Source organism: Motacilla alba, chromosome 4 (genome assembly GCF_015832195.1).
Source record: "Motacilla alba alba isolate MOTALB_02 chromosome 4, Motacilla_alba_V1.0_pri, whole genome shotgun sequence".
Classification (NCBI taxonomy): Eukaryota; Metazoa; Chordata; class Aves; order Passeriformes; family Motacillidae; genus Motacilla; species Motacilla alba.
The window spans coordinates 37,354,368-37,380,454 of NC_052019.1; the positions used below are offsets into that span (position 1 = coordinate 37,354,368).

Below are 26,087 nucleotides of genomic sequence, written 5' to 3' on the forward strand. Positions count from 1 at the left end.
CACAACTCCAGTGACTTCTTTTGCAGTATCACCATTAATGTCAGTGCTCACTTAATTGCTGACATAAGCCTGTTTGTAGTGATCAATGCTTGAAATGTAAACCCAAAAGAAAAAATGGATCATGTTGCATCTTTCCTGGTGTTTTCACATTGAAAAAAGGAGAAACTAGTTAATAGTCAGGATTTTGTAAGTAAATCTGACTTTTTTTTTTTCAATTTTGATATTGTCTTGTTATCAGGTTCTTAAATGAATTTACCTGTGCTCAGACCATGTCTTTTGCTTAGAATCAGTTATAAGTGATGGCATATTGCAATTATTAGAAATACAAAACAGACTTGCATATTTTCTAGCCTATTAAAAAGAAAGTATCTTCCAGTTCCTCTATTTGGCAAAACAGTCTCAGAATTTATGAGTAATGTTCCTCTGTTCTGTTCAAATAAGATTCCAGGTCACAAGCAGACTATTCTGATAAATTCTAGTAGTTTTTAGATGCTGCATATAGGCCTCATTTAATCTGTATTCATAATATTTAAAATTTCTAAATGTTACACTTGAATGCTTGTACCGAAACAGTTATAAGTCTTTACCAGAAGGAAAACTTTCTATTTGTGTAATATTTATTGATGCTAAACCCACATTATATCAGCACAACAGTCCAAAGTAATGGTAATACATTTTTATAAATACAAATAAAAAGTGGCAAAATAATGCTAGTGAAGCTAAACAAAAAAGTATTAGCATGTCACAGTTGAGGAAAATTTGGCAAAAGATATGACATACTTCTAGAATAAAATCAGATTATTCCCACCTGACAGACTGCCGATAATCTAGGTTAACCATCCCCTTTACTAGTCATATCCTGCACCAGAATAGTACTACCTTGTGTGCTAAAGTTTATTAGTCACTAAAAAACAAAACAAACTTTGTGTACTTACAAAGCAATACACGTATAGCAGTAATGCAATATATGGTGTACACAATTACAAAATTAAAAAAAAAAAAACAACAAACAAACCCCTAAGTACAGGACTTCTGAATAAATGAACTGAGATAAAAGATTTCAACACTTTTATTATAAATAATGAAAGATACCATATATGTGCTTCATATAAGGAATACAGTGTTTTCCTTTCCTAGCAAAGTATCATAGCTCGTACCATCAAACACTCATTTTCCTCGTCAGACCTAGTAATTTTTCCATCCATTCTCCCTCCCTCCCATTCAACTGAAATTCATTTGGTTCTAATTTAAAACTACCTAGTCAGGTGTGACTTAAGTGGGGCTCCACTTCTAGATGGATTTGCCTTGCATCCTGTAAGTAGCCTTCAGGCTTGTCACCTATGGTGCACAGACTCTACCGCTCAAAAGAGTTGACGTTTGCCTGCAGTCAGGAGAATGAAAAAATAAAATCTACCAGAGACACGTCTTTAAGTTAAGAAGAAAAAACAAAAAGCAAATTGGATTTTTTTGCCTATCTTCATTTTCTACTTCCTCAGATTTGCAAACTATCACCTGTGGTGTTTACTTGTCACTTAAATCCATAGTGTAGTTTCAGTTTCGATCCATTTTTCACTTACTATACATTTCTAAAATCCTCATACATATTACACAAGCTTTAAACAGTCAAACATTCCATACATACACTCCAGAGTTTTCAGCTCACCTTAGAATTTCAGAATCTTGAATGGGAGTATTGCAAGGTTACACACTGCTGTCTGGAAGTCCAGAGAGTTTCAACCTCTTGCCCAGTCCCCCTCCCACCCCTTGCAGTAACTCACTGCAGTGGTTTATACTATCAGCATTTTTTCCCATCTAGTTACCAATGTGTAATCTGGAGTAGATTGTTACTATGTGTCAACTCTTCTTTGTTGGCCTGCGGAAGTAAAATTACTTCTGCTTAGGCTGCCATTGCTATATGTTTGTAAATAAGCCTCCTCCGAGATGGCAAAAAGGAAAAACACAAATGAATTGAAAGTTAGGGTGTTCATGTCCATACTAACAGCATTGAAAGAAAGATTCTTTTTTCATGGTTGACTAGAAAGCAGTTTGCAGAGATACAGCATTTGCTTACATTTCTTTTCCTTGTCCCTTCCTGTTTCATTCTTATAGTATTGCACTTGTTCATCGTAGCTGTCAGAATGTGTGTAGCCATTTTAGAACTGTTGATAACCCTTGAAGAAAATATCTTGCACCATTAAGACTGTGTAGCATCTACTTACTGCTTACGAAGGTATGTAAATGGAAAATCTTTCTCTCTGATGCATTTTGGCCTCTATGAAAAGGGCTATGAAGCAACATAGTTTAAGGAACTGGTGAATGTGATTTGTTGTGCAATGTGTACATTTCTATTAATAATCTATCTATTCTTCTAATTTGGTATAATGAATAAGGAATATATGGTTACTGTGTTTGTTGTTTATCTTTTGTACATGAAGGTGTCGGCCCTTGCATAAAGTGACATAGGAGTATCATTGGTCAAGGCAATGGCTTTCAGTGTTTCTGCTTTGAAAGAAAATGATGGAAGCAGCAGTTGAACCTACAGATCATCGCTCTCTACCAGGCCAGGCTGCATTGTGAGGTGCACTGGGTTTGCTTCTGGCTGGAAAGCTGCTTTGATGTCTAGTCCTTGGTCACAGAGAGCAGCATATCGGCTGGCTGAGGGCCGCACCTTCTTTGGCTTGGTCTGCTGAGGGGGTTGTTGCCACTGAGCTAGAGATTAAAAAGGAAAGAACAAGTGTTAGCCCTCCTAAGTGGTGCACCCAAGTGTGCCAGATGCTCACTCAACCATTTGTGAAGGAGATAGTAATTTCTGAGAAGCAGAAAACCATTATATCAAAGGTAAATTTGTTCAATTTCTTTGCATTGTTTTTTGTTTTTTTTCTCAGCATCTAGTTTCACCTTCCAATGTGGTAAGTAAATACAACAGTATGTGTTACTCTTTGGCATTGTTTTCTACATTTCTTTGTGCCACTGAGAAGAGTGACAGCAAGGAGGTTGTTTCTGTGGACTCCTGTTATAGTAACAGGCCTGTTCTAGGGTGAGTTGTTGCATATAAAATGAAATTATCTGGTTGCCACTGCTACCCCTTGTATACTAAAGAATGCTGAGCCAAATGTCTTATTCACAATTCCCACTTCCAGCACCACCCCAGAAACCATCCATTATCAGTCTCTCCCCCTCCCAGTTAATTCTTGCTATGAGAAGACTGGTAAGAGATACTTCTTTAAGAAAATACGGGGCTGCTTTGGAACAAACTGAGTAATTAAGCAGAAAGCCATAAAAACATCTACTACACTTATGGTAGCTGTCACAGGTGTATTACAGACTAATGTACAAAAGAATACAAAAGGTTAGGGAAGTGCCAGCAAAACAATGGTAATAATGATCCACAAAAATCATATGGTCATGCCATTATCTGTTGTTAATTAGCTATATTTAATGTACAAAGCAAAACCAGAAAGCATGCAAGCTTGTTTTGCTTTAGGTGTCTGAAAGATGGTGAAATATACTTTGACAGAGCATTTGTAGTCTTGAAGTGGATGTTTACTATTGAGGAGAAACTATAAACAAAAGAAAGAGAGACCAATGTAAACCATTCTGTGAACAACCCAAAACTTATAGAACTGTTGCTTTTGGGGGGATTAATATGATCATGAAAATTGAAGCCACTTACTATAAACATCCAACCTGGCAGTGCAAGACACAATCCCAGCCTCATTCTTAGCTGAAACAGTGTACCAGCCAGCATCCTCCTTTGTAGCTCCCTGAATAAGCAGGCAAATGTAGCCGTAGTTATCCTGGTGCATGCTAATCAAAAGAAAAGTAGAAAATTACTATTTAAGTCACAAACCAGCGTAAGCTATTTTAAAATGGCATTACAAACTGACTCAATCTTAGTTACAGATTGATTATAGTCTAAATTTAATTAAAATTTTAATTAAAATGGAACTTCCTCTGAACTTAGCAAGTGGAAAATAAAGCCTTGACTATGCTTCACAATTTGGCAGGTTAATATCCTGTATTGAAAACTAAGAAGAAAAAACACATGAAGTAACTTTTCTTTCACGATTATGGATTAAGACATCTGGAGTAGCTGGAACACCACATCTTACCCAGACTTTTTGTGGAAAGGATAAAGAAACTCGAGGAAGATCTTAAAATATAAAGTACCGAATCTTAGTTGCTTAACTACACAGCAGAATTACAAATTAGAGTTTCTGCTGAAAAGCACAGAGTGTTCCTTTGGAACCTTGATTTTTACTAGCAAATTTCTGTAGTTTTGATTCAGGAAGACTAAAACTAGCTCTCCTCTTGCTTAGAGTGCAAAGGTAGTTGTGTAAGTCTAATGATGGAAAACAAGTAACATTTTATTTCTGGTTCAGGCACCAGGCTGGCTGCAAGTTTGAGTAAATGTCATAAATTATTACAATCACTAGTTAATATTTATGAGATGCCCTTTACACAAAGTGTTCATGTGACCTTTTAGGGTTTTATTTGTTTTACAGGATAAATCATCATTGAAGTTACACAGGGGGAGGTTATTCTAAGCCAGTCTAACCTCACTCGGTCAGTGTTGTATGTGAGTGACTCGTTCTCTTTCTTCCAAAATATTTGAGGAGATGGCTCCCCCGAGATTCGACACTCCAGTCGCACTGGGAATCCCTCAGTCACACCTGTGTTTTGTAGCTTCTCTATAAACACAGGTGCTTTTTGTACTTCCTTAGCTGTGAAAATAAAGATTGCAGTTATGTTGACGTTTGTCTATGAAAACACAGCCTTTCTTTCAGCAGTGTGCCAAAAACAATTATGAAGACCTAAGTGGCAGGAAACATAAGTGTTGTCTTCATTAATCACGAAGTTCAGTCCTGGTTCCTCTGAAGAAAACAGCCCCATCATTATTTTAATAGGGGGAAAACTGAGTGCTAAAAAGCTGATTCTGTCCTAAAATAATTGAAATGTAGAGCATGACAACTAGCTAAACTGACCGCACTATGCTTGGTAAAAAGTGCTCCCCCATATTCCACAAAAGCACAGACTTTTAACTGAAGAAGGAACTGCTGTACCAGAAGCCTGCAGTGGCATGAGTCTATCGTGCTGTGAAACGCACAAGGCATTCCCACTGGCTGCCCAGGGGTAGATGTGGGCCTGCACAGATTGTCATTACAAAGAAACATCCAGGGAAATAGTCTGGTTTGTGGCCTCAAGGCCAGCAGCCCCCTTTTCTTTACTGTGTGCAAAGACATTACATGCCAGACAACTTATGCCACAACATAGCATGAATAGCTCACCTATAAATATACCATACTTCTGTTACTGCCAGGTTTCCTTTTCTTACCCTCCACCCCTCAGCGTGTCATTTGACATCATTCATGCTTCCTTTTTTCACGCTATCCTGGCAGTGCTCAGTCTGAAAGCTTAGCATGAAGATGTTACCTGCAACAGTGAGCTCCAGGCTGAATGAATTCTCACCAGCTCGATTGCTGGCAATGCACGTGTAGATTCCAGCATCTCTGGATGTGACCGGTTCTATGATCAAGGAGTGCACCCCGTTCTCACGCACCAACATTTTGTGAGAGCTGTCAGGGCGAATTGGTCTGCCATTCAGTTGCCAGCTTAAGTCTGGAGTTGGTAATCCACTAACCTTGAGTGTAAAGAGAACAGTGGGAAATTGTTTTAGCCACATGAAGCACTGGAGGAGTCCTGACTTGTTTCTTCAAGGAAGTTTGGTTTGGTTTGCTACTGCAAGTGTACCAAAAGATTTAAAGATCTAATTCTGTCCTGATTTACACATTGAGTCAGTTGTAGTCATTTACTTAACTTTCTGGCCAACTCCCTAAATTCCATGATGTCTTATGGGCGTGATTGAAAAAAGATCAGTGTGTAGATAGGCTAGAAGCTAAATAATAATACATTGCAAAACAAAAGGCAGGGTAACACCTTTTGTCTTTTTTATTGTTTGCTCTTCAGGTGCAATGAGAAGATACTCCTTTCTAGATTAACTTCTTGTTGGAAAGCTTGCAGACAAAAAGATGTTAGCTGACTAACTACTGACCTCTGAAGTTGCATTCCACTGAGGTGTGCCCTAGTGACAGCACCACCTGCACTAGTTAATGCTTGGTCTGTGTGGACAAGTCTTGCACTCTTGAAAGCTGTGCCACTTGCTGTGGGGACTGCTTCAGAGCAAACAGCTTCTCCCAAATAGTAGGTCAGCATAAAGGAAACAGAAGTCACCCAAGCCTGAATTATTTCTGCTCAGCAGAGTCATAAATCATGTTTATATGGTTTGAAACTTTTAACAGGAGTTCAAAACTCGAGTAGTAAAATACTTAAAATGTAGAAACACATTGTTTTTGTAGTGTGTGCTGCTTCCCTCCACACCCCAGCATAGCTGAATTCTATAAATCAGTTTACTGTGAGCTCTAAGATTTGCCTGAAGCACTTTCATTGGAGGGGAGGGAAACTTTTATTGTCCACTTACTCACTCATAAACAGTGAGATTAATTACCCTGCTAACAGGAGCCGAAACTGCCAATAGGCAAAATTGCTTTGAAAAGAAACCAATGTGGTTTTTGAGTCAGCTGATGTTATCAAAAGGCTGCTGCTACCCTTTGCATGACACTTGCCTTGCAGTCCATCCTGCATAGTTTTCCTTCTTGAACAGTCAGGTCTCCAGGAGCCTGCAGAAAATGAGGCCGGAAGAATCGTTCCTGAATTGGTTCATTTTCATCACCACTGTCCCTTGATCGAGATCGTGGTCTTAAAATAACATGAAATAAAGGTAAATTATTTTTTTTCTCTGCTAAATCAGAAGAACCATAATCACTTATAAGACTGTTTTGAATTTTAAACCACTTCTTTAACCTATACCATAATCACCCCCTATTTACACACATGCACTGGTAGCATTTGGCCCAGACTGACACTATAGTTATTTAATTACTTTCATTAAATTCACATCTCGTGACAAACTATGACCTATAAAACAATATTGCCACAGAATAGAAGCTTGCAATATTAATTAATTTTATGAATGATAGTATTTTTGTTTAGTCTTTAAATCACTGAACTACAAATAAAATAAGTTGGCAGGCCTTGGCATGTAGCTTCAGTTCCCCATTTCTAGTGTCCTGTGTATTTAATCCCCTCATTGCTGCTGATTACACCAGAAAGTACATGGACTGTTCATTAATCATGGTTTCCTTTCAGTAATAACAGCAGCTAAAAGCTAACTCATCTCAATTGACAAGAGACCTTTCACATCAGACTTCTCTTCTCTTGTTCTGCACTAGTGAAGACTGTACAGAAAATTCTGTGTATTGAATTGCTGTGGATATATTTATTCCTCATTTAACAGTTTTTTTTTGTATGAGATACTCTTAAATATTTTCAACGCCACCAAACTGTGGAATTGAAACAATGAGAGTTTCATTTGTGAGAAATAGGGAGAATTACTTTGGTTGCTAGTTTTTTGGGGTTTTTTGGGGTTTTTTTTTTACTACAAAGGTACCATAAACAGTTTAATAAATAATAAAAAGGAAAGAAAAATAATTCCTGTTCCCGTACACAGTATCAATCACCTTAAGCTTCCATGATATCGTTTAATCCATTTCCGGCATTGGCTATTCTTCCCTTTTAATTTAATTCATCAAATCTTTTTCTAAGTGATTCCTTATTTAACTAGATTTTTGTTTCTACTGAAATTAGATTATTCCATTTGTGTGATTTAGTAATCAAAGAATCTTAAACAAAATTTTATGCCCATTTTTGTCCTTGCCTGATCAGCTCCAGTGGTTTCCATTCTGGAGCCAGCTGCTGCCTACAGTAACATCCTGTGTAAAGAAGAGGAGCTACTCAAATATCCTCCAAAGACCTATTTTATCAATATCATATTACAGTGAAATTCTCTTCTTTGAATCCCACATCGTGTTAACTTCTGCCAGAGTTTCTGTTTTGGCCACTGTTTGCAGTACAGGTGCCCATATGCATTTTCTAATGCCCAAGGTCATTTCTCCAAGTTAAAATAATTCACAACAAAAAGGAGCGTAAAACCCTCAATGGTTACATTTGGAAAACATGCTGTACTACTGCATGGGAGATAAACACTCCAGCTGCATGCTCTGCTCCACTGAGGCTGCAGTTAATTAGAGTTGCTTGAATTTGATTTATATTGCCCTGCTCTGTTGTTGCCCTTTTTTCTGCTATTGCTGTGTTTGAATTGGCCAGGCATCACCTGTGCTACAGTATTCTCTCTTATTAATAGCTCAGTGTTGACTTTTTAATGATCATCACAGTTGTCAGACAGCTATAACTAAAGGCAAATGGAGGGGCTGGGGGAGCTTGTGTAGATATCCACTCAAAACTGCTTAATAATATAGGACTGGATGCTGAAATGGGAAACACAGACTGACATCCCTGCGCACACTAAGAGCTGATGTAACTCTTCAGGTGCCTAAATCCATGTCTGGAGCACCTCACAGTTTTTGCCACTTGAACATGTCTAAAGCTACTTCAGTAGGTCCAACATAGCAGCTCATAAGCACCTCTGAGCTTTAACTGGTGAGCTCCTGATCAGTTTTGGAGACATAGATGCCTTGTGCAGGTAGATAGGATGGAAGATGGAGAGCAATAAGGAACAAGTGTACTGATATTGTTTGGTAATGAGTTCTGCAAGACCAACTAGAAATTATAGTACCTAGTCAAGTGAGTGCTGCACAGTGCAAGCAACTTGAGCAAAATCTGCCTCCTCATTTTTGATAAGCATCCTGTTGATAAGATGCCAGCAAAGTACAAGTAACTGATGCTTCATAAGGTTTTGCATAGCTGAGCCAAACAGGTGAACTGGCACCACAGAAGTGTGAAAGCCACCATCTCATTGTTGCAGCTGCAGGAAAAGGCAGCACTGGTCAAAACTGGGAGGTGTGTTGAGGGGGGAATTTATATTAAATAAAATGGAAAACAAAGCAGTTAAGAATTTGTGAACACCGATGTTGCATTTCTACCTATTTGTAAGTTACCCTAAAATCACAGACTCTTTTTTAAGCCTTTGCTTGGAGAGGTGAAACTAGGGTCATTTCAATTCTAAAACATTTTGTGGTTTTAAACAAATAATGAAATGAGTAGAGCCAAGTAGCTTCAGATGTCTAGGAATGACAAATTGCAAAAGACTGGAATAACTTGGATTCATTGTGGGCTCTTTGGAGCTGCAATGCGGCCATCCCATTGCAGAGATTAGTTTCAGCAGAACTGACATCATGTACTAAATGTGTCCAGAGGAGACTCCATGGGTACAGTACAATACACTGGGAATTTCAGTGAGTAAGAAGATGAAGAAGACTTGATGACTGACCATATGGTAATGATCACTAATTTGGAATAAAGGAGATTAAGTTCAAATTAATCCCCTAATTAAGAGCAAGGTGATAGGAATATTTAGTTTTTAAATCTTTAAATCTCATGTATTTTATGATTTTGGACTCTGGCTGCCATGCTTATGTGCAATGTTTGTTGAGCACCCTGTCATCTAAGGGATTGAGTCCAAGCTTTGTACACATCAGAAAATTCAAAAGTGGCCACCCACATCAAGTGATACTAAGAAAGTGATGTTTGTCAGCTAAGCAAATTTCAGAAAAATACATTAAGAGTGAAATAAAACCCCAGAGTTCTGCCAGAACACATTTTGTAAGAGATTAAATATATTTCAGGAAAAAGCCTGTCAACAGTGTGACAAGTAATAAAGTTCATTAAGCTAATAATTACACTTGTAATAAAAGAATCAAACAAATTATTTTGTTACTATCAAGCAGAAAATCTTACAGAAATAATATTGTAGAAATATTATAGAAATAATATTTTATAGGAATATTACTTATCAAAAGTCAATGGCAATAGACATGACAAACATCACAGTATATGGGAGAACAGTAATTTGGAATATTACATTAGAAAAGCCAATGGCAGGAGTCTGTCTAAGGCAAGTTTTATGTGCTCCCATTTCATCAGTCGTGGGTGAACCCTCGGGTGGGTGTAGTGAGAACTGTCAGTAAACAGAGATTCTGTGCTGAATGCTTACAGAAACTGCTCTTCCAGAGCAAAGATAATGGGATAAGCCCTTCACATGGTTATTTTACAGGAAATAAGAATCCCCAATAATTGCCCTTATTTTAATTAAACAGCTCTACAGAAAACCCTTATTTCTAATTCGTTACTCACTGGACACCCAACCCAAAGGAATAGCGGCTGCTTGAGTGAATGTCTCCATTAGAAAATAAAATACCAGCCAGAAGTGGCCTTGGACTTTGAATGCATTTGAAGAGATTGAAAAGAGTCTCCTCCATTATAACCTGAGGGTTCTGTCCCTCACAATAAGAGAGACACACACATTTTGTCCTTCAGGAAGCTGCAGGAGTGGCAGCTGCTTGGTGCTTTCACTCCTACCCCTTCCCATCATCTTTGCTTTTAAAGATCTTTCCCCTTTGTCACCCTGTGTGCACTGACTTATTCAGCTGAAACCTGATTCTTCGTGGCAGCTTTTCCCTTCAGGGGTTAACGCGGACTTTCCATTTTTACCCATTACCTGAAGGTGCTAAGTGCATTAGTGGCTGGAAAGGCTACACCAGGTGGTCCCGGCCTTTTCTGTGCTGTTCTCACAGTGCAGCCTGGCAGACTATTCCCCTCCAGAGGCACTCTGAGCTTTGGCCTTAATACAAGGTGACACACTGCAGAGGGAGTTGGTGGCCATCTCAGAGAAATGCTGGGAAGACTGACAAGATCTTTTAACCAACCAGCCTCACTTCCTAATACTTTATAGCTACCAGAGGGGGGAAGAGAGCCTGTTTTACATGCAGTTCTACATTACATACTAGTACCAGTACTGACTGTTACAGAAATCCTTTCCTGGTTGTACACTGTCTGTATAATTACATGTACTCTGTACATTAGTTGGGCAATATTGAGATTCTGTGGCTGTTGGAAGCATTAAGAAAAACACATGCCTCAGAATCCAGAGCCCTCACATTGCCTTGAAACAATTCTGGTAACTAAAATCAACATTTTTGTATAATCTAAAGCTGTCTAAGCTGCGCTAAACAGCCTCATAAATGCTTTGGGCAAAGAAAAAAACTATTTGAAGGGAAAATTCCCTTCTATGGTCCAAAAACATAACCCAAAGCTTCATATGGGAATAATTGTAAACTCACCAAAGATAAGTTTAATACTTTATTTCTGACTCATAATTCCTTATAAGAACTTGAATTGAAATATTAAATACTGAAATACTAAAAAAATTTCTAATGTGAATCTGATAAACCCCTTTGGCATGCAGTTATTAAATGAACACTTCCTAGAAGCTGCAGAAGGTGGAGGTTCCTGGTAGAATCCTAATCACATGAAATATTTTTAAAAAGCCTAAGTGACAAGAGCCTTCCCAACAACTGATAGTGTAAGTTGAGATACAGAGTAACTAGTGAACACCACAGAGAAAGGAGGAGGAGACAGGGAAATTTAAAGATATTTAAAAGTCATGTCATTCCAGAGCTTGCTTATACTTCTGAGTGTGCAAGTTCTGCAGCAATTTCAGACAGCAGAGGTCACATTTCTTCCTGAATGCCATGCTTTTAATTTATCTGCTTACCTCACATTCTTTACCTTACCACAGTTATTTTGCAAAATCCATATTATTACAAGGAAAAAAAAAAAGCATCAAATACCTTCTTATGTGAGGCTGACCTGAAGGTGACCAAGGACTGCGGCCTCTTTGATTTACAGCTTGAACCATCAGCCTGCCCGTGCAACTTACTCTGCCCTGTTAGGATGATAGAGAGAATGAACATTAAAAGACTTAAAATATGTAATAAATGTTCAACCCCATCTGTTCTTTTTTTTTTTCCCCTACCCATTTTATCAGCTTCTAATCCACCACAGAACAGACTGGAATGACTGTGACTATAATACATTCATGTTTTTTTTTTTTTTTTTTTTTAAAAGACTGTTAATACTACTGGCAATCGAGTTCCAAGTTCTTATTGACTGTTACTTATGTGGGCAGGAGGTTTCCTCTGTGTCTGGCAAGTGGACAGAAGATGGCCCATCTGAAGTTACCAACAGAGTTGCTGCCTCCAAAGTGGATTGGTCTACTTGATCTGGTGGGCCCACAACTCAAAAAAATCCTCATTACTGTAAAAGCCAAAAGAATTTGACAGGTACTTAACAGGTCCTCTCTATAGAATGAATCTGGTTTGAGGAACTGCACTGAAAGGCACAGCTGTGCTGATGGACATTGGTGATAATTCAGGTTATTTTCAATGAATGAAAAATAAAACATGGCTCTGGTGTATTTGGCCCCCTTTGTGTTTTAGCACCACAAGCACTAGTCCTGACAGATTTGGAATGAGATTTGTAAGGGGTGAAAGCATCTGGTGGCCATAATAAATAAAATCTCTGCCCACTGGACTGGTAGCAGTAAAGCAACATCCACATCAGCTTTGCAGTGTATTTCAGGTCTAAGCTGTGAGCTCCACACTCAAGTCTGCCAGCATAAAAGTGACAAATATTTTTATCACAGTACTTGTGGGGTTGCAAATAGCAGTTCTTTAAGAACTGTCCAAAGCCCATCAAAAAACAATTTCACCAGGCTCACAAGCAGCCTTCAAATGGCAACAACTTTTGCGTTCACTTAGAAATGAAGTCTGTGTCCCACTTCTATTCCCATGACCCATTTAGTCTGCAAGGAAAATCCCTGCATTAAAATAAGCCATTGTGCAAGACCCACAGCAATTCCTTATGTAAAAACTTTCTTTTCCCCCTTATGTTATAAGGCCATTGAAGACATCTGGAACAAATTAATTTCTATTTTGGGTACCACTACATATAAATATTTTTCTGGCAGGTGATGAATACACATAGTTTGGGATCATTTCTGCATATCTCAGTAGATGATGGTGTCACAAATGGAAACACAAAGGGCAATAAGAAATTTGGATAGGGAAGATTAAGCAGGAAGACAAAGATTTTGGAAAAGTCACAGGATGGAGAGGATGGAAACAATGATTGGGAAGTAATTAATGAGATGATGTCCTAGAAACTAAGGGAGCTCCAGCCTGAGGACTGTGGGTGTGTAATGCAAAGAAGCAGAGGGAATGGGATAAAAAGAAAGAAGGTAAAAAATAAGTCGATGTGAGCCCATACAGTTCATAGAAAGAGCTCAGTTAAGGGATATGATCTCTAACTGAAGGCCTAAACCAGGCAAAGTTTTGTGTTTGTCTAGGCCCAGGGTCCATTTGCTCTGGATTAACTTCTATGGCAAATTTTGCAACAAACCCCAGTGGTGTGTCAGAACTTTAATTCCAGCTCACAGCACTTTACGCTGCAGGCAATGGGGCCTGCCGTGTTAACTACCATGGACGATCTCCAGGGTCTGTCAACAAGGCATTTTACACCTAAATCCTATTATGTTAGCCCAGGTCATGAGATGGCATGGACTGGCAGAGCTTTTAGGGACTGAGTCCTTTAATAAAACTGATTTCTTTGCTTTAATAAAACTGATTCCTGTCAGCTGAGAACACATCTTTTGCTTTAGAGTTTGGTGATTCCAACAGCAATGACCAAACACAGCAACAGCCTAGCAAATATCTACCAGTCCATCAGAGTTCTGATGTGAGCTCCCTTATATTTACGTATTTTCCTTTCTTAAGGAAAGGTTGCCAAATTTGCCTAAGTTTGCGATAGCTTTGAGACGTGGACAACTTTCCATTAGAATTGAGAAGACTTTGCCAAAATTATTTCCACTCAGGATGACTTAAAGGAATTGGAATCCAGGTCTTTGAGTGTGAAAGGCTAGCACATTAACTCACAGCCCTTTTTTGCCTCCATTGTACTGTTAAATGCATGGTAAAAGCAAGCAAATAGTGGAAGAGATAAGTATGTTTGCTTGGGAATTACACTGTAAAAAGGAGGATGCTTCTGGTTCTTCTCCAAAGAGGGGAAAAAAGCACAAGCACAGGATTTTATCATTTAACAAAGCTGCTTTTTCAAGCTCCAAGCTGGGAACCACACAAATCCAGCTCATTTTAGTACATCCAAAAATCCACTAACAAAGTAGTGCCATCAATGACTGGTAACCTGGGTCACTGTTGTGTCATTGAATGAACATTATCCGGAACAACAAATGCTCCAAAGTAGGCCATAAATATTCAGGGACAGAGTACAGTTCCCAAGCACAAAGGCAGTTTGTTCACAAAGTTCTCCAAGACTTCGGATCACACAGTGGAACTCTGTGCAGGCACTGAAACCACACTTAGAGGAAGATGAACAGGAGCATTTCTTACCTTGAGCATGCATATATTTTTAAACCTGTTGTGAAATTTCACAACTTAAATGGTACCAAGTATTGGTAACAATGTCATCTATGCGTAAAAGCTCCCAGCTTGAATAAGTCCATGGCCTTACGCTATTTCATAATATTTCTTTTACTTACATATGTAGAAATAATAATTAAACCACCTATATTTAAGCACTGCAGTTCATAGAATCTACCCAAAAGCTGCTCTCTGTGTGTTGCCTGTGTGTACAACCCCTTATATTCACAAGCCCTCTGCAGTATGAGCAGGACTGACAAGCTGAAGACAAAAATGGCAGCGTCATGCTGAGTAACCTAGCAACGAGCATAACAGAGCACAACACTCCTGCTTAGATTAAACTCTGTCTCAGTGATACAGTTTGTTATTCTACGGTGTGATTCTGCTTGCAGGCCTAGTCTTGGCAAGATATTTGGCACTACAGAAGAAAATAATTCATCACATCCCAAAAGTTATGTTACTGCTTTGGTTTCTCACATGCAACTCTTTTTCCTCAATCTGCTGTGGTGTAGGAAAAGTGGATTGAAAAAGCTACTTCCATAGGATGAGTGACTTGTAAGTTTAGCTGCGTCTAATGAACTAGTGGGTTTCTGCTGTGTACCTCAATTTTTGTATTAAATCTGCAAAGAAAAAATGGCATTGCTAAACCAGTAACACTCTGTGTTTCAGAAGAGCACTGTTTAGATCAACACAGGACTGCTACATAATAGTGCTAGATTTTTTTTTTGCCTTACAGACTTGCAATCTGCCTGATGTAAGCATGTTGAGGTGCGATATACTCCCACTCATTTCAAAAAAATTGGCATCAGTCAGTGAGTAGGGTGAAAAAAAGAAAGTTAGATTGCTGGACTGGGTTACTTCTGCTGGTAAACTGCATCTTCTTCTCCCTTTATATATATGTGCTATCCGTGCTCAGTTAGAATACTGAGATGTTATCAGCTGAAACAACTAGTGTAAGAGTAATTAAAAAATTATACCCCTCCCCCTGAAACCTCAAACCATAGGAAAAAAATCTACTGTTGAGTTGCTAATCTCTTGGAGATAGAAAGGTCCCACCCTACTGATGCAAGATGAAAACAGAAATCTAAGTTGCATACTTTACGATGACTTCATCATTTAATTAGATCATGCATGTGTGAGATGAGATAGTTTTCTGAAGATTTATGTCCAGAAGGATGTTTGCTCTAGAGCCAAAACTTCATTTACCTGTGGGTTAGCAGCCATAATAGTGTAATTCCCATCATCATCCAGGGTGGAGGCTACAGTATGCAGTGAGCAAGTTCCATCAGGTTCTCTTTGAATTCGGTAGTGATCACTTCGTTTAGAAATTTGCTTCCCATCTTTAAACCAATAAATCTACAGGAAAAAAAGCAAAGCACAGGTGAGTGCTCATTGCCTAATAATTTCTCATTTAATAGCACTAAGGAAATTAACTGCTGAAAAACTCTCTGGTAAGTAGTAAAAGAAAACTTCTTTGATCAACTCCTCATCCTATGACTCACTTTCACTAACAGTTACAAGATTATCAGTGGTCCAAAGAGAAACAACAGCCTGAACGATTTCCAACAGAACATACAGGTGCATGAGGGCTGAACATTTCAAAAACTGAAACTAAACGTCATTACAAAGAAGAGATTACTGATTTCAGAGATTACTAATTTTGCTTAAATCTCAAGAAACTGCAGAAAAACCATGAGAATGCTTCTGTTTTCTTTTCAGAAAATAAAAACAAGAATAAAAAACCCAAGAAAATGATAAACTTAATTAATTCAGTGATGAATAAAATAGAAGCAATGATCTCACTGTTGAAACACACATTTTGTCTCGTCTCCGTTACGCTGACTGAACTGGACCAAAATGCCAGAGGGGATAGAGCTGCTCCCGCTGGCAGTGAGCACTTCAGTGCAATGACATGATTGAACCTAACAGTGTCACCCCGGTGTGACAGGCCAGCTACACGACTGGACAGCTTTGCAAAGTCATAGGGAATACTTCAAAGCAAAGCAGCACATCGACATCCGTTAATAACTGCATGCCAACAGCAGCACAGTTCCAAGCTGCACAGAACAGCTACACTGGCTATCAAACACAGGGCTTTTCCAGTACTTTTGATACATAATTTTATTCTCTGGCTGACCCAAGATATACTTTCAGTGAGCCAAAAAAATGATGTATGCAGGATAATATCTTACAGTAATCCATGAATTAGACACAAAAAAAAAAGTACTTTTAGTGCCTCAAACTTGAAGGGGAAAAAAAATTGACCTAGCTTTCAGGAGGTTTTTTTTAATATTATAATAATAAAGTAAAATCCCAAACTGATATCTACTGGAATCAAAAGTAAATGTGTATGCATGAACACACACAGAGGAATGTCTGAAAAATGTTGTACTAGGAAGGCTGTACTCAGCTGCCCAAATCCATATTTAAGTAGAACATTATTTACTTGTCGTTTCTGAAATGTGTACTACACATAACATCAATTGTGTTTGGCATTTGAGACACTTGTGAAGATGCCTACATCACTTTTAGGAGGCCAACTCATTCAAAGTACAACTGTATTTGTCCTGGTCCTGCTGGGACTATTTAACACGAGGAAAACACACATTTTGCTCAGCCTCATTCTTGAAGTGCAAATTTAGGTCTTAAGAGTGAGGAAAGGGTGCTGGCTCTCTAGTAAAAAATGAAGTGACAGAGCAATGTGCAATTCCATTCCTGATAGAGTTTAATCTGTTGGGTTCTTCATATGTGCCAACATTTCGAAGCTTGAAATTCACTCACTTGGGGCAAAGTTAAGGGTATACTTTTGAATTTAACAAAAAGCAATGGAGATTTTTTTGGTGAAAATCAGCGGAAATTTTCCTTAAACATTTATTACGGTGTATGATTTTTATATTAACAAGCATTATGCATAAGTAGAAATGATTTCATTTCCTCAATAGCTGGTTATACTTGTTTCCCATTTTGTCTGTCAGCAGCCTTGCAGAGGCTCTGTGGCCTGAACAAAAGGTTTAGTCATCTTCTTGTCTGCTGACAGAGCACTTACTGGAGATGTAAGAGATATTTGATCACTTATATCCACATGCTAATGGGTGCTAAAACAACATTGCTGCAAAAAATGAGTTTTAACTTGCATGCTTTACATGTGTCATAATGTTGCTTGGAAATCTATTGCATTAAGTAGTAACTATTTAATAACAGTACACTTATCAGAAATATCAGGAGACATGCATGGAAATACACACAAATATTAATTGAACCAGCTATCCAAACATCATGTGTATGTTGTCCAAAACGTGTATCAACTGAGTTTAAAAGCATTGGCATCCCATATGAGCAATAAATTCTTAATATTGCCTTTATCTTACATGGAGTTAATAAGTAAAACAGCACCACTGCAGGAGACAATGGTCCTTGCAGTGAAGTATTTTCTTTCTAGGATAACTTTCAATAAATGTACCATTAAACTACGTAAGCACTGAACACTGCAGCTGGATTGCTTTTATTTGCACCAGATTTTCAGAAACCAGCGTGCAATGACTAGGAATACAATGGTATACACAGTACAAAGGGGAGTTTGATCTTGGGCAGCACAAGCATTTTTAATCACCAAGAATTATATTCAGCCATGTGAAGAGTGAGCAGTATGAGATTTATGTAAGATTTGTGTCTCAATTAACCACTTGTATGGCATTGTCTTAATTCTGAGAAGAAATAATCCCTTAAAAAGTATTCCATAGTCCCTCCTGTAGCACCACAGGTTTCTCATATCAATGAGAAAATAGTTTTACATTACACCAAAGGTTATAACAAAGAGTAGGCTCAGATTTAAAAAGTCATACACATGAAGACAGAGTTTGCACATCAGTATTCAATTTCCATGGCATGTTCAGGGGAAAAAATAATCAAGCCAATAGCTCTGCTTAGAAAAATCCCTTGTAATGAATGCCAGATTTTAGAAACACTACAGTCATTCCCAAAGCCATTCCTTGGCAGACCTGACAGAATACTTAGAAGGGAGGAGCTTCAAGTTAGTAAATTATTTCCAGCTTTTCATTTGCCAGAGTAAAAAATTTATTCACAAGCAACACTTCCAGCTTCAACAAATGACAGCAGAAGGGCAGCCCTCAGCCATTGAGCTTTTCAAAATTGCTGTCTTGGAATGCTCTGGCAGATGAGGGGGAGACACGGCCTTGGACACTTGTGAAGCCTGGCTAACAAGTAGCCATACAACAGGACTGATATTGGTTCCATCCCAAGCAACTTAACAAATTACACAAAGCATCTGCCAGTGAATGGAACAAAGGGCCAGAGTTCCAGGTGCAAGAGCAAATTGCTTCTCACTGTGCATGCCTTGACATTGCAGGGAAACAGAACATCGCTGTGAATCACAGGACATTCACATCAGATGCTCCTCTGTAAGGGCAGGCTTTAGGGGAAGTGCTAGGAATGCGGCTTCTTGGCTGTGCAATCCTTATCACCCCAGTGAGGGAAAGAAGACATCCCCTTTCATCTGTCTTAAATCAGACAGAGAAACTACACCTTAATTGGAAACTGTGGAAATTAGGGAATGGTAAGTTGACTAAGGCTGACTCATAACAGGTCATCTAGCAACTTAGTCATAAGCCTCAGGCAGAAAAAGTATCTCTGCACACACTGCACTTCTGTCAGCAAGAGAGCCATTTGCATTCCACCCTTGTTCAGCACAAGCACAAGAGACTCGTACCTAGGGTCATCTCAGAACTAATGCTAGACATGACAAGTTTGGTTTCAGTCAGACTGGGCTTATCTTCTCAGTGTGTGCGTCTTCAGTTTGAAGCAGGAGTGCTTTTTTGATATAAGTATACTGATCTACCCCATTTACTTTGCAGTGGTTCACATCATGTTGTGCTCTTGGAGCACAGAACTGGATTCCTTACAGATGAAACCGAGCCAGAAAATGTGCTCCAATAACTCATCTAGTGTGCATCTGCTTCAGTCTGTGGGACGAGATTAGAGCTAGCCTGGAGTAAAACCTGCTGACGTGTGTAGGGGTGGATATCTCATTCTAGAGATTTTCTTTTTCTGGTCTGCACTCCTTGCTGATGTAGATGCAGCCCTAGTTCTCTGTTGTTCTTCCTCTGCTACCTCATAAAGTCCTTTTTTTAAAATTAACAGCTTGTACAGTATCATACACATATATCATTGGGCATATAAAGTCACTTGCATTTCTCTCTGTTTGAAATCCTAAGTACCCATAAAACTTACACTAGATGTGAGATTTGGATGTGAGTGCTTCTGTGAAGGTCTTATGTATCAGACAGGGCATCATTGATCTTGCCTAAGGAGATAAGAGCCCCTGCCCACAAGAGGTCACTGTGAGAGCTGTGAGAACTTCACAGGGAAGACACTGGCTTTGGCAGGGGAGTTGAAGAAGCTGCTGCTGTTTGCCTGCTGCATAATCAGTCAGTTGACTGCCAAGCAATTTTTGAAATGGTTGTATGCAGCCTATCCAAGGAGGGCATTCTTCCAGACTACTGACATCATGCAGCTGGTACTTCTACATTTGCTACAAGGAAACACTTCCCAAGCCCAACCCTCCCTCAGAAGTTCATCATTAAACCTCACCATCATGTCTCATCTTGTTGTTGGGATATATGTAAGCTCATGGTACTTTATTACGCCTTCTTCTACATTCCAGTAAAATCCAGTCTTGTTAGTGTGCGTAGATGCTGAAGAATGAGAAATACCATGCTGGCTTCTGAACTAAAACCCACATATTTTTGCATTAGCATGTTACCATGCCTGAACTAATTACCCATGCTAGCAAGATGAGGTGGCTTTTGGGACTCCTATGCCAGTTCACGTGTGGCTTTCTAGCATTGCACTACATTCTGTGCCACAAATGTACCCTGGAGGCAATTCTGAAAATGACAGAAGCTTTATTTCCAGATAAAATAATTGAGAAGAAGTCTCAGGAGGGAGTAACTGAGAGCAGAAGCCTCATAGTAGCATTTTTTACTAGATTCTGACTGAATAACTCCAGTTATGCCAAAAGAGATTCGGCAGTTTATGCCAGATAGAAGACTTTCTTGTCGAGTGTGAATATCTCCTGTTCCTGTAAGATACAGCCCATAGAGTCCAGAGCCTGACAGTAAAGGATCAACACAAAATTCTTCAGAGAAATTCTAGAAATATTTACTGTTTTTTCTTACCTTTGGCTTTGGATTTCCTGCCACTTTGCATGTAAATGTGACTGGCATTCCCTCAAAGATTTTGTAGTGCTTCAGCTTTATCTCAAAATATGGTGACATGCTGTTATCAATAGGTTCATCTCCATGTTGCACTTCATCATCTGATTCTTCCACAGGAGATCTCTCCAGCCTGTATTCAATTTCACTGATCAGCCTTTGCTCAAAGCTGGAGACTTTATATTCCTGTCAAACGAGAGGTAGATATTAGTGTCCAGCTTCAACATATTGCTCAGGAAGATACGTTCTTAATGTTTGGATTTTTTTATTTTACCAATCTTTAACAAGCCATTAAGTTTTTACATATAAAAGGAAACTGTATCTTGTTGAAGAAAAACACTATAATCCATGTCTCCAATAGCTTCCCTATGAAACAATCGAGACATCTGGTATGAGGCAAAGACAGTATTTCATGTTGTCTTAAGGTCTAATTTATAAGGGGAAAGAAAGTCATTGGTTGCTTTCTTTCCATTTAAAAAAAATCCTATAAGAATAAAAGTATTCTGAGGCAGTTCATAAAGACAAAAGGAACACACTAATATTTCCTTGAGGGTACAGACAGATTTAGGGTGGGTTTTTTTCCAGATGGCTAGAAGACCATATGGTTCACATCTGCTATTTGCATAGAACTCCACCAGAGGCTGAACCAGAAGGATAAAATTATTTTGTTTAGAGTTGCCTGTAAAAATGAGGACAAAAATAAGAGAAAATTGCAACAGTGGCAGTCCATGATAGTTGTTTCCCTGCACTCCCGTTGCTATGATCCCCTTCGTGTGGGATCCTCCCTTAGAAACAAAAGTTACCATAACCATATTGAAGATACAGCAAGAAGAGCAGAAAGGTTCATCAAGTGTAAAACACTCTGACTTGCTCGAATTTGTTATGATTTACTGATATACACTGCTATTTGCTTTCTTGAATTGCTACTTTTCGGAATTCCTACTTGGAATCTTACTGATAAGAGTGATAATGTCAGACTGTAAAACAGCTCAGAAGCAGAAAAAAAAATATTAGTCAATGCTCTTCTCAGTCAGCAGAAATTCAGACATTTTCAAACTACTTTTTGCCATTGTCTCTGACTTGTATTTGAGCCAGAGCATGCATCTCATGAAAAGTATCCTTTCACATCCCCATCCTCTGTTGCTGCCTCTGGTCTGAGAATAACATGACATTTTTCTGCCATTGGTTACAGAACTAATCATAACCCTGGATAATCACAAAAAATGGAAGAGCAGAGGAATACCTGGTAAACTGCAGATAGTTTTAAAATTTCTTTGTTTCCTGATGTGCACCATAAAAGTAAACCATGAAGTACATGACACAGTTAGTACTATATCAGTGTATGTTATTGTTACAGCACAAAGATAGTGGAGCACACGATGATTGCTGTTAAACTGTCTGCACTCACACAGGCTTCTAGAACAACCTAAACATCCTCATAAATGGAGTGCAGTCCAGTTCTCCACAGTTATTAATGCTAGATGACCTCTTGTTATTAACCAAGAACAGCAGAATGGAAAGGGGAAAGAAAAAAAACCAGACAAAAAAACAAGACAGAAAAAGGTGAAATTATAACCTTTTGAATATCCATGGGACTCACTATAGAAGCACCAACAGAGCGAGCTTCCTGCAAGGGTAGAAGAAAAGATCAAGAGGCAGAAAGAAGACCAAGAGATCATGACAGTTCCTCAGTTTTTATCAGGAGAATGTACTTTATGCAGCACCATAAGCAAACGAATGCTACACATTTCTGAATAGCAGCTCTGGCATCTGAACAATGGAGAGCGTGTACCTGGCCTTTCGAGCAGACTTTCTGTTGTGGTTTTGGTCTGCACCCAAAAAGCGCCTATTACACAAATAAAGAGAAGATGGTTTCAAGATAGGAGATGCATTTCTGCCTTGAGAGACTTAAAGGTCAGGACAGAACAGGATAAACGGAAGAGTTTAAAGCAGAAAGCAGACATTGGAGAAGTCTCAACCTTATGGAAAAACTGAGCAATAGACATGTGATCCTCCAGTTTATTTCACTAATAGATAACATATGACTTCTGTAATCAATAACCATCCTATCTTTTGTATATTTGTTGTCTTATGTAGGACTTGATTTTAATGACAATCATAGTCAGTAAAAAAGAAAAACTGAAAGGCAATTTTCTCCCGTGAAACTGTAGAGTTATGTGGCACCTGTATAGCAGGATCTTCTTCTGGTTCCTGTATATTGAAGACAGTTGCAGCGCTGTCTGCTCCCAGCAATCGACGAGCCATTTTTTCCTCATATGTTAATCTCTGAACAAAAAATAAACAGGAAATGAGGAGGGAAGCAAAAGAAAGAAAATATACTATTTCTCCAGCTACAAAGCAGTAAGCAATGCTTAAAGTAATGTTGATAAAAGAGAGCAGCAATATGTTTCTAACAGAAATTTTCTACCACAGTTTGTAATGCATTTTTTTAGTATTACAAGTGGCTCTTTTGGCTTAAGCAACCCTTACACTGACTCTGCCATTTGTTTCCATCCTCGTGCCAGGAACTTGGGTAGGAATGAGCAATAGGAACTGCTTAAATCACGGCCATCAGAAGAGGGCATTTCAAATCACCCCAAATCTTATCCAAGTCATTCTGCTCAGTTTTTACATTAGAATCACAAGGCAGAAAACACTGCCAAAAATGATAAGGAGATTCTACCCTACTTGAATATTTTGTCAAAATACAGAAAAATGTATTCAAGATTTTAAAATTTCTTTTTCTTCCTACTCTTTCAGAAATTTAGGCGACAGCTTACAAAAGACAATTTACACTAAGAAGAGAAAATGAGTTAAAGGAAAATCTTAATGCATAAGTCAATTATTTCATTATTACTTTTCTTTCTGCATTTATAAATGCATTTCAGACACTTTCTTACAAATCAACATTGCAAAAAATGCAAGTTTGTGGAAGAAAAATTCATTTCATGGTGAAACATCTCATTTAAGGAGAAAAATGAAAAATGAATGAAGAATGGAAATTGTAAACATTACATCTACTGCATGTATGCTTTTTAAAAAAATCTCATTTAATTTATTTTTGTCTTAATGTCATATTGCAGCTAAACCAGTAGGCTGAAATTCATCACAACTAGGTAGCAGTGTTGTCTCAGTTACAAGCATCTAAGGAAATAATGAACTTTTCTTCACTTATATTTCTTCTGCAGTCACTCCAAGTGCCCACTGCCATGATTACACATACAGAATTTACACAAGACATGAAACTGCAAGGTGAAAGCCTCAAGGCAAGCACCAAAACAGAGTTTATTTAGTTCTAGCTCCCACATCATGAGATTACAGTTGGTCTCTTTTTTTTTTACCTTGGGCCATGTGGGCATTCTCAGGACATTCCATTCATTTGCCCAGGCCAAACATCTCCCTCACTTTCCAAAATAGGCATTGACAGTCATTCTCAGCCCACTTGGAAAAAAACAGGAACTAATACACTATGGCAGTGATTTTGCTTAACTGCTACAGAAAACTGCCAAATGCTGTGCAGTCAATGGAGAAAGGTAACAGAAGCAGCAGACACTCTGAACATTCTCCCTACTTCACTCCACTGACCTCATTAAGAACCGAAATCGAGCATTGTTGATAGACAGTCTGACTCAATGGGCTTTCTTGAACTACACCACCACAGTTCACAGCTCAGACCTTGTAGCAAACTTAGTAAAATTCTGGGCATTGTCCTGAGAAATGTAAAATTCCACTTCCTTTCAAAGTGACACAAAGGCATCCCAAGGTATTCAGATTTTTTAAAAAACATTTTATTGACAAAAGAGGGGCGACTGTTTACATCTTTAAAATTACTTTCCTCTTAAAAGAAATTCCTGCTTCAAACATAGTGTCTTAATAACTGTAAAAAAATTTTAGTGAAGTTGCTTCTCATCAACTCTGAGCAGGAAGAATTTGGTATTTTATCTTTCATATGTATCTTAAGTGCATAAAAAGGAACAGAGCTCTTTGTGGCTGTGCATTTCCATTGCTTGATGTGCTCATTTTACCTCATTTCTTGACTCTGCAGGCAGGTCATTAACTTTTGAGTCTGTAAGTTAGTACTATGGGTTATCTCTAATCTACTGGACAAAATTCTACCTGCCAGAAGAAGTCCCCCAGCTGCACAATCTAATGATGCCTGATTCCTACTGGGTTGTTTTTCATGATGAACTGCCTTGTACCTCCTCTAATGTCCAGTTACCACCTACTGCTTCCCCCATCATCCAGTGGCTGGGCACAAGGTGGAATGAGCCTGGACTGAAACAGAGCTGTGCATGTTCATCCACTCAGTAATGAACAGCCAAAAGCAAATGGCCCTTGAGGCTCAGAAAGTCCTGGAGGTGCAGACTGTGCAGGCTTCTTATGCAAATTCACCATTTTTGCAACCTCCATTGCTTTGTTAGGTCCAAGTTGTCAAACAGGAGAAGGAATGATAGAACAAAATGTACACTATCATTCCTTTTGGAAATTCGGTTTTTTGAAAATTCAATTAAAAATTACAAATACATAAAAAGCAATCTACAACAATTATTTTATATGCAGCATAGCTCAGAAACTACCAACAGGGCCCACCCTCACTCACTCCCATTCCCCAGGATATTTTATGTTTTTATACCGGTTGCCCGTTGTTCAAAAGGTCTTCTTTGAAGCGAAGTTTTCTCTCCAGATCCTGAATTACAGCATCTTTTGACCCTTGAATCTCTTCATCTGATGCTATCCTAGCAGTTCTAGCTGTTTTCTTGGGAAATCCCCTGCAAAACAGTACCAAAAAAACCCATGAGCTTTCCTAAAGTCATTTGTATTTAGGTATGCATCTGGAATCACTGCTATTAATGAAGAAAACAACATTGTGTCTTTGAAAATAGAAGTCTGACATTTTTCTTTCTATAGCATCTCTACTAAGTCACACTACTGATTAAATGGTTAGTTTAAGGACAAAGAGGAAACTATCTTTTATTTGTGCTTCAGTTAAAATAGCCCTCAGGATTGCTTGGCAATGGCTGTAAACACCATACCCTCACAGATGAGCAGTGGCAACAAAGCAAAATGAGAGGAAACATGAAAGAGAAAGCATGACTAGATAAGTGAGGATGGAAGATAAACTAGGTTCCTGTGAAGTACCAGATGAATAAAGATCAGGAAGATGTAAGACAAGGCAGTTAATTATTAATTTCTTATGTTATTTATTAACTAATTCCTTGTAGCAACTTTGCAATAACTGCATAACTTCATGTTTATTCTTCATATCTCTGTGAACACATACCCATAAGGCAACATATAAATGCTGTTGCTCAAAGAGGAGCCATTCACAGGCTGGGTTACACTGGGAAAAAGAAAAATCATCCTTGTGAAGCAGTTCTCAGCAGCAAGATTTCCCAGTAGAATAGCAACCATTTAACAGTTCACATTCACAGGGCTAATTTATTCCTTACCAGCCGACAGGATAGGATTGCACTTTCAGCAATTTTCACTTCCATTTTCTTAAATG

The 26,087-nt window shown here is 38.5% G+C and overlaps 1 protein-coding gene across 10 annotated transcripts in view; it reads right to left on the reverse strand.

The window, feature by feature from the left end:
• Nucleotides 1-599: 599 nt before the first annotated feature.
• PALLD (palladin, cytoskeletal associated protein) overlaps nucleotides 600-26,087 on the reverse strand; it is a 187,620-nt gene continuing 162,132 nt past the window's right edge. For 7 of the 10 annotated variants that reach the window (XM_038136178.1, XM_038136177.1, XM_038136184.1 and 4 more), the window contains 11 exons: nucleotides 25,215-25,350; nucleotides 22,766-22,867; nucleotides 22,158-22,208; nucleotides 20,546-20,767; nucleotides 15,558-15,707; nucleotides 11,706-11,800; nucleotides 6,624-6,756; nucleotides 5,434-5,641; nucleotides 4,559-4,724; nucleotides 3,674-3,807; nucleotides 600-2,709 (listed from right to left, as the gene is read on the reverse strand). In XM_038136178.1, coding sequence (XP_037992106.1) covers nucleotides 2,537-2,709; nucleotides 3,674-3,807; nucleotides 4,559-4,724; nucleotides 5,434-5,641; nucleotides 6,624-6,756; nucleotides 11,706-11,800; nucleotides 15,558-15,707; nucleotides 20,546-20,767; nucleotides 22,158-22,208; nucleotides 22,766-22,867; nucleotides 25,215-25,350 — 1,570 coding nt within the window. In that variant the 3' untranslated portion in view covers nucleotides 600-2,536. Of the gene's footprint in view, nucleotides 2,710-3,509; nucleotides 3,561-3,673; nucleotides 3,808-4,558; nucleotides 4,725-5,433; nucleotides 5,642-6,623; nucleotides 6,757-11,705; nucleotides 11,801-15,557; nucleotides 15,708-20,545; nucleotides 20,768-22,157; nucleotides 22,209-22,765; nucleotides 22,868-25,214; nucleotides 25,351-26,087 lie in introns of all 10 variants that reach the window. The other 3 variants (XM_038136179.1, XM_038136185.1, XM_038136182.1) reach the window with 2 other exon arrangements.